General features: G+C 44.3%; 1 protein-coding gene across 2 annotated transcripts in view; it reads left to right on the top strand.

Annotated features, from left to right (window-relative positions):
- The window catches only part of ADRA1A (adrenoceptor alpha 1A), a 38,179-nt gene extending 32,726 nt beyond the window's left edge, over nucleotides 1-5,453 (top strand). For both annotated transcript variants that reach the window (XM_044437698.1, XM_044437697.1), the window contains exon 3: nucleotides 3,768-5,453. In XM_044437698.1, the coding sequence (XP_044293633.1) occupies nucleotides 3,768-4,288 (521 nt within the window). In that variant the 3' untranslated portion in view covers nucleotides 4,289-5,453. The remainder of the gene's footprint in view (nucleotides 1-3,767) is intronic.
- Nucleotides 5,454-16,119: the final 10,666 nt, after the last annotated feature.

The following is a 16,119-nucleotide window of genomic DNA, read 5'->3' as shown; positions in this document are numbered from 1 at the left end:
GTCCAGAGATAGTCCAAAAATGCAGGTTGCTCACTCCCTGGGAGCTTGGCTGCTTGTACCCCAGAGTCCCTAGACTGGCTGGGGCAGCTTCCTCTGATCTATTCAGCTAGGCGTCAGGGACCAGAAACATGAAAGACTTCTGCCTAACAGTCTGAGTACCCAATGCTGGCCAGAGCTGACAGTGCCAAGCTGGCAGACAAGTAGTCTGAGCTGGTATAAGGCAGATTCCTAGGAATGGTAGTCCAATCCTACACAGGTTTAGGTGGAATTCTCACTGGAGAACTTGCAAGTGAACAGGGACCACCCATAAAGTATGACATCCACCTAGAAGGAGTGAGGAACCACAGAAGGCTTGGCCATTGGTTGAACTACAGCAAGGCATGACGAAGGAGCACGGGCTGGCCCTCTCACTAGGCAGAGTGAAGCGGGTGCCTCAGGTGGCAAATCCAGAATGGCAAGGAGCAGTGATGATGTTCGAGGGAAGCTGGCAGGATCCATCCCTCCAGCTTTCATGGATGTCTTCTTGTGCTTGGCCCGGTCTTAGAAAGCAAGCTGAGATGAGAGGAAGTCCATGAATGCCTGTGGAAGTCCAGTTGTTCAACAGGTGGCCTTCTTCCACTTCATGTGCAACAGCACAAGCAAAGCCAGGAGAGGGACGCCACTTGTGCAATGGTTGCTGGGGTCTCAGCTCCTGGCGAGTGCCGTGGGAGGGCTGGACATGCTTGTTGGGCGCTCAGATTCATGGGTGCAGCCAAGCACACCAGAGTCCGTGGCGCCAAGCCCAGGGCCCCCAGTGCAGATTCCTCCCCGTCCCTACACTAGAAGCTTAGATGCAGCCTCCTTTCTGGCTGGCTTCTGTTCATGGAACGGGAGGGTGTTGTCTTGCCTTTCACTGCTAGAAGCAAGATGCCTTCCTTTACGGGAGAGTAAAGGGATGTGTGAAGTGCTTTTTAGAGGATCAAAGATAGAATTCAGCTGTAATATTTAAAACACTGAAACTCTGAGACAGGAAACCTTCAGAGCCACCCAGCTCAGTGCCCCTTTGTGGTCTTAACTCAAAAATGTGGCCTTAGAGAAAGAGACAAATCATGCCAAAGAACTTGCCCTTTTTTAGAAAGGTGTGACCAAAAGGTCTGATTCACAGATCAGCCTTGGCATGATATACCTGCTGATTCTCTCATTATAAGCCAGATTGAATCCTGCTCTTACTTTGGGAAGAGGAGGCTGAGTGCTCAGTCTTGCAGGGCGAGCACTCTAAAGAACGTCTCTCGCTTAATGTATTTTACCTCTAACGATCCATCGGTGATGCCTGGCTATGGCTGCAGAAAGCAGAAGCCTGTCCTGGCTGTGAGCCACATCTGTTCTCTGCATTTTAATTACTTTTGCAGGAGAAAGCCTTGTACTTCAATCAGAGCAGAAGTGGCTCACAGCCTCGGAGCATCAACGGCAGAATCGGGCTCAGACCGTGACAGTGTTACATTGCTACAACGCTACTGCATTCTGGAAAGAACTGGGTAGTGGGCACGGCTCAGTGAGCACACAAGCTTCACATAAACAAAGGCTCTGCAGCATCTCTGGCTAAAAGGGTTCCCAGTAGGGGAGCTGAGGAATGTCTGTGCCCAGTACCTTGGCAGATGGCAGTGATGAGTCCGTCAAAGCCTGCAGGAATGGGGAGGATTTTAACTGGTGCTCAGTTTAATGTGAATGCACCTAAGAGTGAACCAATATAAAAAGCAAAGCTGGCGTTATCTTTCACAATTCACATTCCTCCCAATTCTGCAGTTCTCCAATTTAAAACATGCATACACCCCACCCCCCAACAGAGTGCATTCAGTAAATGCATATTAGGGGAAGGTACACACAGAAATGCACATATTGGTGAAAACAGTATTAACAATACGAGGAAAAGGGCTTGGAAGGAGGGTGCAAATTCAACAAAATTGTATGCAAAAATGCACGCATTGGAAGGAAAGCCCACAAGCAAACCTGTGTTTGGTACCAATCAAATTTAGGATTAGGAGAAATTCTCAAGGTTCGCAACAGACCAAATTTAGTGTTGGAAAAATGGAAACCAGCATAAAAGAACCTGGTCACCTCATGACCAGAGGTGATGCATTGGTGCAAGGCAGTTTCGCATGTGCCCCAGCACAGTCGTTAGTGGATTTTGTGAAATTCAGATAAGATGGTCTGCTTAGTTTAAAAGATCTTTCTCTCATCTTGACAGTCCTTCCTAACAAGTGAAGAGAGGGATTATTATGTTGTACATATAATATAATATAATATAATATAATATAATATAATATAATATAAAACATAATAGCTAGCCATCTATGTAGGTTCTCTGGCAGCTTAGGAAACTAATTGAAAGGTATAATATAGTGGTTAAGCGCACCAACTGGGAATCGGGCAACCTGGGTTCTACTCCCCACATGACCATGGAACCAACTGGGTGACTTTGGGCCTGTCACTGATGCTCTGTCCAACCTATCTGACAGGGTTGTTGTGGGATCATGACTGAGAGCAAGAGGAGGAGAATGAACTAAGCTGATCTGAGTTCATACAAAAAAGTGGAATAGAAATCTAATAAATAAATAAACCAATATGCTGAATTGCTTTCACTGCTTATGGCAGATTTATTTGTGTGGGGCCGAACTGGGGAAAATATTTTTAGGATTGTCAATCTGAGGACCAAATCCTAATGTGAAAAGGGTCTTTGAGGGCACGTTCCAACAGTGGCTGGAGCTGTGGTCAGCTCCGTTCTTATATAATGAGTTATATTATCTGTTGTTATGTGTATAAAATCTGCTAATTCTGAGCCACATTCTCCTCCAGTGAGAAATGAACAGGACCTAAATGTGAATAACATTTGCTAAATTTTACTCATTATGTTCTTCAATATTATGTTCTGTTCCCCTGGGATACAACTGAATTTAGAACTACTGGCATATTTCAAAAAACTTGAAACTTCCCACACCACATTTGTGTGTGTGTGTGCAGGTGCACATACACACAACCTTTCCTGCTTTCTGATCATCTGAAATGGTGTTTTTATTAATCCAGTAACATTCTGTACATTTTCCATTTCAGATTCTTTAAAAGGCATAAATGACAGCATGAATCTTAACCTTTAGGAAGTTGCTTCACAGACCTGAAAATATATTCAAAGCTTATTAAAAGCTGTGATTTCCCTGGTAACTTATGTGAAATAGCTAATTCAGTGGGGCAGAACGTCAGAATGAGGGCATGCTGCTTCATTCCAGCCCTCTAGGGTTCCCTGGGTGGGGGAAACACCCCTTCCCCTTTCCCCCAGCTGGTGCTCACTTTTGATTTTCTGGCTTTTGTGTAGTTTTTACCCATCCTAAAAAGTTGAAATGACTCTCCTAGGAATCTTTGCAGAATGTATGCAATCTAGTCAGAGCTGAAATTTAGAAATCCCACTGACTGCTGAGCTTCGTTCTCTTCTAGTGAAACAAATAGAACTTAAATGTGGATAGCAATAGCAGGATATTGCCCATTATGTTCTGAAATGTGATCTTCTGTTCCCCCAGGGAAGTCCTGTTTGGGACTATTGGGCACAGTTTTATAAAACAAATAAATAAATAACTGAATTTAGAAGTGCTGATGTATTATGAAACCTTGAAACTTCCCTCTTTCTCGCATACACAGACACACACAGAGAGAGAGAATGAGATTGAGACTTCTTTGTTGCCATAATCTGAAATGGTGCTTTAATTGATCCAATAACATTGTATAATTTTGCATTTCAGGTTCTTTGTTTCCAGATTTCAAGCCATCAGACACCATTTTTAAAATTGCATTTTGGCTTGGCTACCTAAATAGCTGCATCAACCCAATCATCTACCCTTGTTCAAGTCAGGAATTTAAAAAGGCATTCCAGAATGTTCTAAAGGCCCAGTGTCTCACACGGAAGTACTCAGCCAATAAATATTCTCTTAGCTTCAGTCTTAATCACCCAAGCAACCATGTCGCAGAAGCATCAAAAGATGTCATCCACATTCCTGTTGGTTCGGGAGAGAACTTCTACAAGATTTCAAAATCAGATGGCGTCTGTGAGTGGAAACTTTTCTCAGCCGTGCAGAGCATGTCCACCAGGAGCACTGCCTCGAAGGACAAATCCAGTTGTGCCACCGCCAAAGTAAAGAGCAAAGGTTTCCTGAGGGTTTGCTGCTGTGCAAGCACATCAGGAAACAACACCCCAAAAGACCGGAAAGTGCCCGCCATTAAAATACACACTGTGTCTGTCAGTGATAACGGAGAAGATGTCTAAAAGATGTCTTTCAAGTGGGCTTGGTTAAGTCTTCCCTGCTCCACTTAAGTCAGGGCAACCAAAGAGGAGGGGGCATATATCTTGGTGGGGTGTACAGAAGAGAAGAATTCTACAGCGGGACAAGCCTTGGATGGGTTCTTCATGGGTGGAAAATACTGAGAAATGCTCATCCAGGGAGAATTAAATCCCACTGGAATCGGTGGGATTTGGAAAGGGACCCACGTGGGGCTGGACTCCTTCAAATTATTCAGATACTATTTCTATACTGTTTTAAAGATTCTGTGATACAGCTTATTTCATTTCGAATTGTTTCGCACTTTTTGTTGTAAAAGATCGATGGAGTAAAACAGTATTGTAATATATCCTACTGTAGAGAAGCATTAATATATGTTCTTCATTTTGTCACAGGTACTTTTTATGGCTCTCAGCTTTATATTGCAGAGTAGCTCTGTATTTGTGAATCTGACAAGGCAGCAGTATAAGGTAAGGAGGGGGATATTCAGACAAAATCTGAAGTGCATGCCTTTTCAGACAACTCCCTGCTTTTGCTAATGGGATTGTTTTAATCCTGTGAAATCCAGTGAGTTCCATAAAAAAGCAACGGATGTGATTGGTGCATACAGCTAAGCACAAACCCACATGTTGAGCTTGTGAGCCAAGCACCAATACTTGAGTGGCTCTCTTCACGTGCACTCGGCAAACCCAGAGGGCACGGCTTCTCCATGGTGATGTGGCAAGAGTGTGGGTGTGAACAGGACAGTCGGGCAGGCAGAGGTCACCACGTGGTCACTATTATCACATCAGTACTACATCACATTTATTTCCTGCCTTTATTTCCTCTTGTGAGCTCCATTTTATCCTCAAACTATGAAGGAAGGTTAGTCTGAGAGTGGGTAGATGGCTCGAAGTCACCCTGTTACCTTCATCCATTACCTGTAGGGTGCCGATTAGGCGGGACTGGGGATGTCCAAGAAATCTGCAACAGATTCAAGGGAGTCTGGATTTCTATGAATCTGACCAGCAAATTCCAATTTTTGTGGGAAGGGGATCTGCCCTAATTTGTATTAACCAATATGGATTAACGTGAGTGCATATTAGTGCTACTGCACACTTGGTGAATGAGCACTAGTGCAGATTAGCAGAAGTAGAATGAACGCCAGCTTTTAAAATTCAGTGCCCACAATGAGCAGTTGAATGTAGATGCCTAAGAATTCAGAAAATACCAAACGGATTATTTGAGAGGCTCCCTTACATCCGCACGAACTGTTCTGCCATGCAATAGCATGTTATCCAGAAGCGGCGACTCCTGTATTATTGGTGTGCGTATGAGGAAGTCCTCAATCACTTATTTCTTTTCACTTTCTCTTTCCCTTTCTTGATTTTTATCCTTTTCCAAAGATGCCTGAAAAATCTCGATGAGTAGTTTTGAGACTTCACCTACTCTGTGTTCCTTTACGTTGCCTGTTGCGGTACATTCTTTCTTGAAACGCAATGTGCATGGTGGGAGATAGGCAGAAACAAAATAATGTATATTTAGAACCATCATAATGCCATGAAATGGCCTTCCAAATCTGTGGGACCCTTCAGAGCCTACCAGACCTTGAGTACTGCCAAACTTGTGAGATCATCACACCCAAAAGGCCGTACACAGACGATCCTCACAGAATCCAGACTCTTTGGTCTTCTCTTCCCTCTTTCTGGAATTTGCAGCATTCTTTCTGGAATGTTCAACCACTAGGGTGAATGTAGACTGGGAGGTAATGCAAAGAAAATAGATCCATACTGCAAGCCCACACTGACTACAAGGTCATCTTTTGCAGTCATCCTGTTGTGTAGATTTGTGGAAATGTACCTTTTATTAGGCCCGAGTGAAGCAGGGGTTCAGAAAACTGCAGAAATGTTCTAACTTGTGAAGCTCATGGATAAGGACAAGGTGCGTGTCAAACCATTAAGACTAGAGCTGATCAGATTTGTTCTTCAAGCCATCACAAAATGATCATTCAACAAAAGATTATACAACCAGATTCTTAGCTCCAAGATCAGAGACCTCTCTGACTTCAGAGCTCAGAACTGGAGCTCCAAGCCTACGTCCCCATTGTGTGAGCAGCCTCTTCCAAGTCAGAAACACATCCCAGAGAGGGAGGAAAGGGGACTTTGGGTGGCCAGGAAGGAGGGAGGCAAAGATATGAGCTATCCTGCAGCCACTCCAACCTCCTTTTCTTTCACTCTGAATCACTTTCATTTAGTGAGTGAAAGAAGTCCATTTAGTGGAGGAAAGAAGATGACCTCTGCTTTTGAGCCTCTGCATCTGCGGACTCAGAGAACTGTGCCAAATCACGAGTTATTTCTGTGACAAATATTCAGGAGCACATGAATAAATTTGTGCATGCTGGTGACTTATTCCTCACCCAACTGGCTCTCTGCCAAAGAGATGTCTGTGTGAGCTGCATCCCCAGATTATTTCTATATGCTTTAGAAAGACTTGATTTCAGTACAAAGAATAAAACAGACCACATCCAAGTGGAGAAGACTAAGACTCCAAGGTGGCTTGCCCTTGTCCAAAGCATCATTTCTAGTGTACGCACAATTATTTGGACACACCTTAGTAAAGAGAAGAGAGAGGAGCTAAGCTCATCAGACAGGTATATCCAGGAATTATCTGTAGGTTTACACAGAAGCTGTTTTTCAGATCATATATAATCAGCCTGATAGGTAGATAATTCTTGTTGACTTTTTTGATAACAGAAACAGGTTTGTGTTTTCCCAAGGACAAAGTGAGACCCTCCATGTATCTCACCCTGTATTGTCAATCAAAGATTTCACAAAGCTCTCCCAAGTTTCAGGCAGGAGTTCTTCCAGCCCTGCCTGGAAATACTGGGGAGTCAACCTGGACTTTCTTCTTGCAAAGCATGTGCTGCTCCCACTAAGCTGCAGTCTAACCCTGCCAGATGCATCCACACCATGGCATGACATTGGGTTTATGCCCGTTTAAGTTAATTCTCTCCTGCAAAGAATTCCAGGACTGACACTTTGCTGAGAATTGTCTCTACCCACTTTGCACCCGGGACATCTTAGGTAGCCTGAGGCAAGGGAATTGTGTTAAACAGTTTAAGCCCACAGCACAGTCATGCCCACAGAGATTTATGTCAATTGACTTTGGCTAAATTAAATTGCTTTTCTTGAGATTACCAAAACATAAATCATTGCCCTAAAACAAGGATAAAACAGCTCATCTCTTAGCTATTGACGTCAGAGGGAGTTTTCCATTAATATAAAATGTTCTTTTTAAAAAATCGAATTCAGTGCTCCCTGATTAAACCAGATTTCTTGAATGTGGATGATCAGAAATCCTAACAGGCAGGATGTCACAACAAGCCCTGTGAATGGTTCCATTCGAGAAATGAACTCCTTACAAGATTCCTTTCATTTGCTTTAACAGTGGGGGATGCCGCTCACATAGGATGGGAAGGAGCAGAATGCAGGGTCAGCACCCTCGCTAGGCATGGCTGGGTGATTGCCAGGGTCTCACATGCCCACACAATAACAGCAGACCCCTGCGTTCGCTTCCCTTCTTCATGCCTGCAGACAGCTTGTTCCCCTGTCCCTTGTTCCAGTCCATACAATAGTAGGGGAGGGGAGGGGAGGGGAGGGGAAACACGAGCAGCTGGTGACAAAGGTCTTGAGAAGAACACACCGAAGGAGGAGGCCCATTGAGGATGTATTATGCAAGGGCCCTCAAAAACCTGGTGTCAGCACTGTGCACGTCACACATTCCAAAGAAGGAATGGTTCGGGCTCCACTTAAGTCTCTTATTAATTGATGCCTAGATGGTCTAAGTGATGAAGGGACCAGCACTGATCAAACGTCTTGGATAAGAACTTTCATTTACGCATCTCAATGGGATTGGTGGGGGAGGCCCTTCTCCGGGAGCCCTCTGTGAAGGATATTGGGAGGGTGAGTACCCGGAGGAGGGCCTTCTCTGTGGTGGCGCCCCACCTATGGAATGTGCTCCCCAGAGAGGTCTGCCTGGCACCATTGTTATTTGCTTTTCGGCGCCAGGCCAAGACCTTTTTATTTAAACGATATTTTAATTGTTAAACGGTTGTTTTATTTGTGGTTTTAAATTATGGCTGAGAAACTCCAAATTTTTAATGTTATTCTATTCTTTGTTTATTTATTTCCTTTGTAAGCCACCCCGAGGCTTCGGCGATGGGTGCGGCATAAAAACGTTATAAATAAAATTAAAAAAATAGGGGTTGCATACAGCCTAAGTTATTTATTTATCAATTAGATTTATATCCTGTCTTTTTCCATTAAAGAATTAAAAGTAGCTTGAGCCATTCTCCTCCTCCTCCTCCTACTCTTTATCTTTTCCCCACATCAGCAAACCTGTGAAGTAGAGAAACTGTGATGGGCCCAAGGTCACCCCGTTGACTCCATGACCAAGTGGGGACTAGAACCCCAGTTACCTGAGTCCCAGTCCCATGCTCTCAACCAGTACCCCACACTGGCTCTCAGTCATCGATAGTCCAGTTGAAATCAATGGAACTTAGGTCCCACTGATTTGGAACAGACACACACAAGATTAACTCAGCCTGTATCAAACTCCTTGCTTTTCAGTAAAGTTGTTCAACCATTCATTGTCAGTTACCAACTGTAGAGAAATTGGTAGTTCATATGTGAACGATCCCTGCGTGATTGAGCATATCCATCAGATACCTTCCATGTGCAAACTAGACCAGTGATATTGTGTTTGTTTTAAAAAAAAATCTATAGATTTGGAATTGCCCACACTTGCTTTCTGGAGAACCCATCATTAGAAGCTTTTCAGATTGCATCCATTCATATGACTGAAGTGTCAGTCAAAGATTTCACAAAGCCAAAGATCTTTACAAAAGCCTTTTCTATTCCATTAAAATAATCAAGAATCCTGGCAGCGTATCTGTAATTTTCCTCTCTTTTGCCATAGCTTCAATGCAGCTCTACACTGAATGTGTTGAAGACGCTGAGCACTTCAAATAAGTTCACAGAAAATGTGAGGGTTGGAAGGTAGTTGTTGACCTTTAAGACAGCTTGAAAAATGATTCAATTTGGCTATTTTCCTCAGTCTCAACCTGCTTGGAGAATTCTGTTCCCCTCCCCACTCCATAGGAAAAAGGGGAAAGATGCATTTTGGTACTATACCTTTTCCCTCAATAAATCATGCACTAGCCACAGAAAATAGCTAGCATTCAATGTTGTGCCATAAGCAGAATACACACTTTATTGTCCATATAGCCTGAAAGAATGCTAGCAAAGAGAGAGATATATATGAGGTAGCAATATATACAAAAATTCATGCCATGGAAGAAATGTATGGGGAAATACTTAGGAATTTCTATTCATACTTTTAAAAATATTTTTGATGTTCAAGACAAACTGAATTGTAGACTTGATGAACTGTCAACATTCAAGATGAGGTGAAGTTATGATTGGAAAAATTTAAAAAAATGGAGGCAAATTGGAGGACCTATTCATTCTTCTCCTCCAAAACTCCCCTTGTCTTCCTGGAATTGATACTCTGGGACTCCTCCCAGTAAACATTACCAGTAAAATAAATGTAGGCAGATGATCAGTGTAGTAGCAGTGTAAATGCCAGTTGAAATCCGTGGGTTTAACCCTCAGTAAATATGACGGGGCTCGGATGCTTGTTAGCCAACTTAGTAAAGAGATGAGAAAGCTGCCCCTGAGATTGTGTCCTATGGCAGTTTGTGCTCCATAAACAACTTGCATGACCCTTTATGTCCCATCATGTATTACCACATTCTCCCAAAAGCTAGGATTTTGAGAAAACTTTGTTGTTCGTATGTGGCAGTGACCTCTCAGAAAGGAAGAACCCACATCTGCCTCTCGTCCCTCATGGCAGTTGCAAAAGTAAGATGGACCGTTGCAAGACTTTCAAGTGGAGTGCCTGGCAAGACTTATCCCAGCTGCTTTTGAAGACTTCCTGTGCAGTTCCATGCTCTGCACGTAGGAAATGTGTTGTATCTGAAATGGTCATCACTAAGTAGCTCAATGTAGAAATGCCCCATGACCAAACTGGAATTTCTAGAATGCAACATTTGCCCGCTGAATATCATGTTTGCATGTGTTTCTTGATTCTTTCTACCAATTTCTACTTCTGATAATTGCTTGCAAAGCAGACAGTGTATAAGCTGCTGACCTGTGAACACCATTTCAGTTTTCCTGATTCAGTTCATTACCTCTTTCATTTAAACACCTGGTGTAATATTTTCCTACTGGAAGGCTTTTGTGCAGAGTTTCTGTTCTTCCTTCTTATATAACAGTGATGGACCTCTTCCTTGCCTGCATGAGCAGCTTAATATCTTGTCCGCTCACAAGCAATGTTGACATGTTCCTGCAATTTCTAAGACAGCAAAGCAAGCTGTAGACCTCCAGCATGGTCTATCATCGCACTTTTGCATAACAAACATCAGGAATACTGGCAATTCCCAAATAATAGTTTCTCCTTCGTGAATATTTCTTTGAAATCAGATTTGAGCATACTGTTTGCAGGATCTGCTATGGACCATGCATGTAACAGTCTGTGTCTCGGCAAAGGGAAGGGACTTTTACTTAAAATACATTAGTGATTATTATTAATAAAAGCTGGCTATATTTTTTTTCTGGGTGGCATTTCCATGGTGGCCATAATGGCGTAAAACAAGAAACCTGGTGTACTTTAGTGCGTGACTATTTATTTGGGGATGCCCATGGCTCAGAGGCAGAGTAGAAGCTTCGCCTGCAAAACATCGAAGGTACAATTCCTGCCATGTCCAGGCAGGGCTAGAAAACACCTCGAATGACACCCCAGAGAGTGTCTGAGAATCACTGTAGACATTGCTGGTTTAGCTGGAAAGAAGGTCTGAGTATGCAGCAGCTTCCTGTCTTCCCAATGGTCGGTAAAGGTTGCATTTCAGTGATGGGGCACGTATTTTGCATGCAACCAATGCCAGTTTCAGTGTCCTGCATCTTCAGGTGGAGTTGGGAAAAGCCATTATCTGAATGTCTGGGGTGCTACTGCCACTTGGGGTAAACACTCCCAATATACCCGAATTGCTAGTCTAAATCAGGATAAGACAACTTCCTACGAGATGCAACTCGGTGGAAAACTGCCTGCTTTGTGCACAATTCAGGTCCCTACCAGAATTGGGAATTCTGTTCCCCTCTGCTTCAGTGCTGTCCTGTCTGCCTTACTTGTTACCGAAGCCGTGCTATCTGCAGACACAAGCCAAGTGTTGGGACAGGTGCAGACTAAAGGCATCAGTCACTTAAGCTTGTCTTTCAGCTTAGCTCCCTCCAGCAACCCGGAGAAGATGGCAAAGCAGCTACGCTGCCAACCTGATAGCAGCATACATAAAATAAGATAAAATAAAATGTAAAATACAATACAAAACAACACAAAACAAGGTAGAACTGCTGCTGGAGCTCTCTCAGGGTGGCATGAAGCATTCTGTCATCAAGCGCTCTGCCAAAACTTTGTGCAAGAAAGTCATAAGATACAGCAAGTTGAGGCAGTAATAGGGCAGGGCCCACAAGGGTGGCAGCCCTGTTGTTCCTCGGAGCCTCGAGTCCCTGGGAAACCGTCTGCTCCAACTGCCCATGGACACTTGTTGAAATAAAGGTACGGGGCCTTGGTGAGCTCTGGTGCATCAGCCCCACGTGGGTTCACTGGCTTTTCACTTCTCTTCCTTCTGCCCCTTCCGTTGATATTCCTCTGCCTGGGTTGCCCCCTGAATTACAATGCCCTCCACTCCCTGTCGATCCATCCCTTTCCATGAGCAGAGGTCCCGTTAGGAGAGATTCCGCTGCAGATTCTAAAGCATATGTAAATCAGCATGCATACATCAGCATTCGTGACTTTTCGTTGGGGTTGGCGCTCGGGGGAGGGCCACAGAGGCCAAGCATGGTGTCCAGGTGGAGGGGATTGGGAGACTTGCTGCAACCAGTACGGTGGTCCCAAGCCATGCAGGGTAAGAGTGAGGCCTCACTCTGCGCCAGCTGCAGCTTCCAAACTGTCTTCAAGGGCAGCCCCAAGGAGAGTGCCTTGCAGTCTTCTAGTTTAGAGATTATTAAATTAATCTATCCGTGCAGATGGATGACTTTTCCTGGGGGGATTCTTAGGTCATTCCATTTGCAACGTGTGACTGTGTGTCATTCCACAGTGTCTCTAATTCCCTTTAGCATTTCCACAATGCTCTCGGTGCAAAGAGCATTGCACTATTGATTTGGTTCAGACTTGCACACTTTCAGGCTGCAGACTTCCAGTGCTACCAGTCAAAAGGTATCAGGCAGGTATTTTGTCCTTCCCTTCTTAACAGATATAAGGTGGGACTTAAAACTGAACTGCTCCAAGGCTTGTTCACATAGCACAGTCCATCAGAAGTTAATCCTAAACTAAATACGCTACTCCTGAAGTGAAATGTTATCAGGAAGATGTCAGTATGTTTGCACAGACTAAAGATAGAAAAACTGCAGTCCTGCCTACATCATTCCATAAAGTGTTAAAGTCCAGGTTGGATAGTTAAGGTCAAGGTCCTGGTCATGGAGGGTCATTTGAATAGCAGTGTAGCAATTTTGCTTGCCAAACAGACTTCTAAAATTTGCCCAGTGATGGCGAAAACCTTTAGATTCTTGGAACCTGGCCCTTTTCAGTAGATAATATCAGACATCGCAACTCATGGATTAATCTGCGTGTGGATCCTGGCGGTGTTCAAGCGTTCATCTGATATGTCCTATGCTAGGATTTATTTACTTTAAAAACTGCGTGAACTTTCCCATTTAAACCACACTGTTTCCTAATACAGGAGATGCTGAACCAATTGCAGTCTGAGGGGTGAGTTCAATTTCAGCTCAAACTCCTAAGGTCTACATTCTAAAAGTTGCAACTAAAACTTCTGCTGGGTCACCAGCTTCCACCTTCTGATTTTAAGATTTGCCGGCCACTGCGGGACTTGGTTCCTCTCTGTCAGGGACCCCTGCTTTACCTCACAAGGTGCCTGAAATTGCTCCTGTAAGCACTGGCCAACCAAGTGGACATGCACCTTTCCTCCATCACATGGAGTGAAAGAGCTGCCACACAGAGCTTCCCACCAGCAGGAATGGAACAATTAGCAAGGGTGCATTTCGTGTCAGGGTTGTGTGTAATGGCAAAGAAGGCTTGGAGAGAAGCAGAATGGAGAGGCGCTTTGTTACTGACTGTCCAACTGCAAGGGTGTTTTCTTCTGAAAAGCTGAATCACATCATCTTCTCCTAGGGGTAAGGACTGTCGGAGGCTGTCTTCCACTGTGGCAGACTATTGTCCTGTTACCGTCCAGCTGAAGAATTTTGCCAGTGGTCCAGATGACCACACAAATGAACTGCATCCACATTTCCTGGATTACTGCGAGGACTATTATTTATTTATTTATTTGGGAGACTTCTATGCCGCCCCATTCGCCGAAGCCTCGGGGCGGCTCACATCCATAATAAACTCAATAAATAATATAAATTAAAAATATAAATTAAGTCGCCCTGGCCAAAGAATAAAATGAATAAATACTATTAACAATTAAAATGACATTTGAATAAAAAGGTCTTCGCCTGGCACCGAAAAACAAATAACAACCTCGCCAGGTGGACCTCTCTCATCCAGCCCATTACCTCAGCCAGGCACTGGTTCAGCACAGCCACTGCCTCCCCTGGACTAGAAAACAGTTTATCATTTCTGTGAGGTCTTGGAGCCTCTCCAAAGTGTGTGGAGAGAGGAAAAGGTTATTCAAGGGGAGATGCATGCGGGCATGCTTGTTTTAGGGCAGGGGGCTGCAATGCTAGCCTCTGAGTCAAAGCCATCCTTCCTAGTGTCCCAAACCAGTCTCCTCGGATTCACCCTTCCCTGACTGCATGTCCTTTCCTTCCACCACCAGTTGTGTGGATGCTTTCCAGGCTTCTGCAGTTATTCCCCCATCCTGAAAGACCAAAAAGCCTAGTTAGTGGCAGAAGGACCCTTCCCCATTTTCTGTCCCCACTCCTCTTAGGGTTGCCCACCTTGCTGTCCTTGACCCTGCCAGCTGGGGCTTTGCGGGAGCTCTCACGCGAAGTTCTGGGAGGCACCAGTTGCCTGATCCTGCCTGAGGTGAATGTGCCTGAGCTCTGGAGACCGAACCTCCTGGCTCACTAAAGGTAAGATGGGGTTTATTTTCCTCGCTCCAGAAATAAGGGCCAGGCAGTTGCTGTTTTGAAAGAGCCAGACTGGAAGGAGGGAGGGATGAGGGCCCCATAAGCAGGAAAACCAGCATGCAACTCTCGCTGTGACCTTTTCTCCATCGATTACACTGCCCTCTTTTTAACTGAACCATTTGAGGGTGCGAGCGCACACACAGGCCAGTGTGGCATAGTGCTTAACGCACCCTTCCCTGACCTACCATTTTCTGGATGTATTAGACTACAACTCCCATCATTCTGAGACAGAACCGACCAGCTGCAAGACACTGAGTTGGGGAAGTGGATGTTGGTGTTTTGGAATAGGGCTGGAATTTATTTCCACTTGCCATGAAGCTTACTAATCGGTATCTCCAAGCCTCACCTTCCTCACAGGGGTGTTAGGAGGAGAAAAAGAGGAGAACATGTTTACTACTCTGATTTTTTTTTTAAAAAAATGGTCAATAGCCCCAAGAGAATGAGAAGGGATTCTGCCTCCCAACCTTGAACTTTGCTCTAGGCAAGGAGAGAAGCCAAGATCCTCTCCCCTCATTTTTGCGGCCCATGTCTGAAGCCAAAAAGGTGCAGGGGCTAAATTTTCACTCTGAATTAGTGAAAATTATCCTCTCATGTATAAGAATCAAATCCCCAACATGCCAGAATTAATGTCTCAGATAGAAAAGGAATTTCTAAAATGCATCCTTTTCTGTACTATTTAGTCCTGTTGTGTGGACTCACTAATAACTGAACAACTTATTTAAAATCAAAGGATCACATACTGTTCTCCCAAGAAGATATGCAAAGAGTCTGTGTGTCTGACTTTTGTGCTATATCTAAAAATAAAAAAGGCAGAACTCGTTTCCATTTCCTGGGCAAATGCTTTAATTGAAACTAGTGAGAAGTTCTCAGAGCTGAACAGCTTGGCTTCCCGTTTACAATTGCTGATAACCTTCTCTGACCCACTAAATGGTTTGAGTGAATAAAAGCAGATCTGCTGCTGGATTTTTTACACTTCCTGTAAAAGATTCCTGTAATCTCAGTTTTGAGGAACCGTGGCATGGATTGTCCCCCAAACCTGAGTGGCCTAGAGGCTGTCTTGGAGGGAGGTCCTCTTTCGCCAAACTTGTTGCTCATGTAGAAGTGGAGCATGTAAGACGTAAGAAACGCCATGCTGGATTGGACCAATAATCTGAGCAGTCTAGGTCTCTGTTCACAGGGTGGCAAACCAGCTTCCCCCGAGCTCCCTCAAGCAGGACGGGCGCAAGACCTCTGCCTGCCCAAAGGCTTTTCCAAGGTTGGATTTGCACAAGCTTTCTTTTGGAAGGGACTGGTTCCTCAGTGTTCTTACATGATGCACTTAAGCCACCTAGTTTCAGCATGACCTTGTTTCCCATACAGCCACAGTGTAGCCAGGACTCAACATAGAGCATCATTTTGGTACTATACAAACGAACACTTAAGGGCCAACAGGTTCAAGGCTTCTTCCTCCTTGCTCTCACTGCGTGCAGGAGTTCCCTCCTTCCCTTCATAGTTTGGAATTTCATTCACCCCAGCAAGGCATGTTCTGTGCCTCCTGAGAAACTTTGAAAATGGCTTAGCACCTGGATATCTGA

Source organism: Varanus komodoensis, unplaced genomic scaffold, assembly GCF_004798865.1.
Source record: "Varanus komodoensis strain SLA01 unplaced genomic scaffold, ASM479886v1 scaffold30, whole genome shotgun sequence".
NCBI lineage: Eukaryota > Metazoa > Chordata > Lepidosauria > Squamata > Varanidae > Varanus > Varanus komodoensis.
The sequence above is the reverse complement of the archived record's forward strand: the minus strand, read 5'-3'. Positions and strand labels throughout refer to the sequence as shown.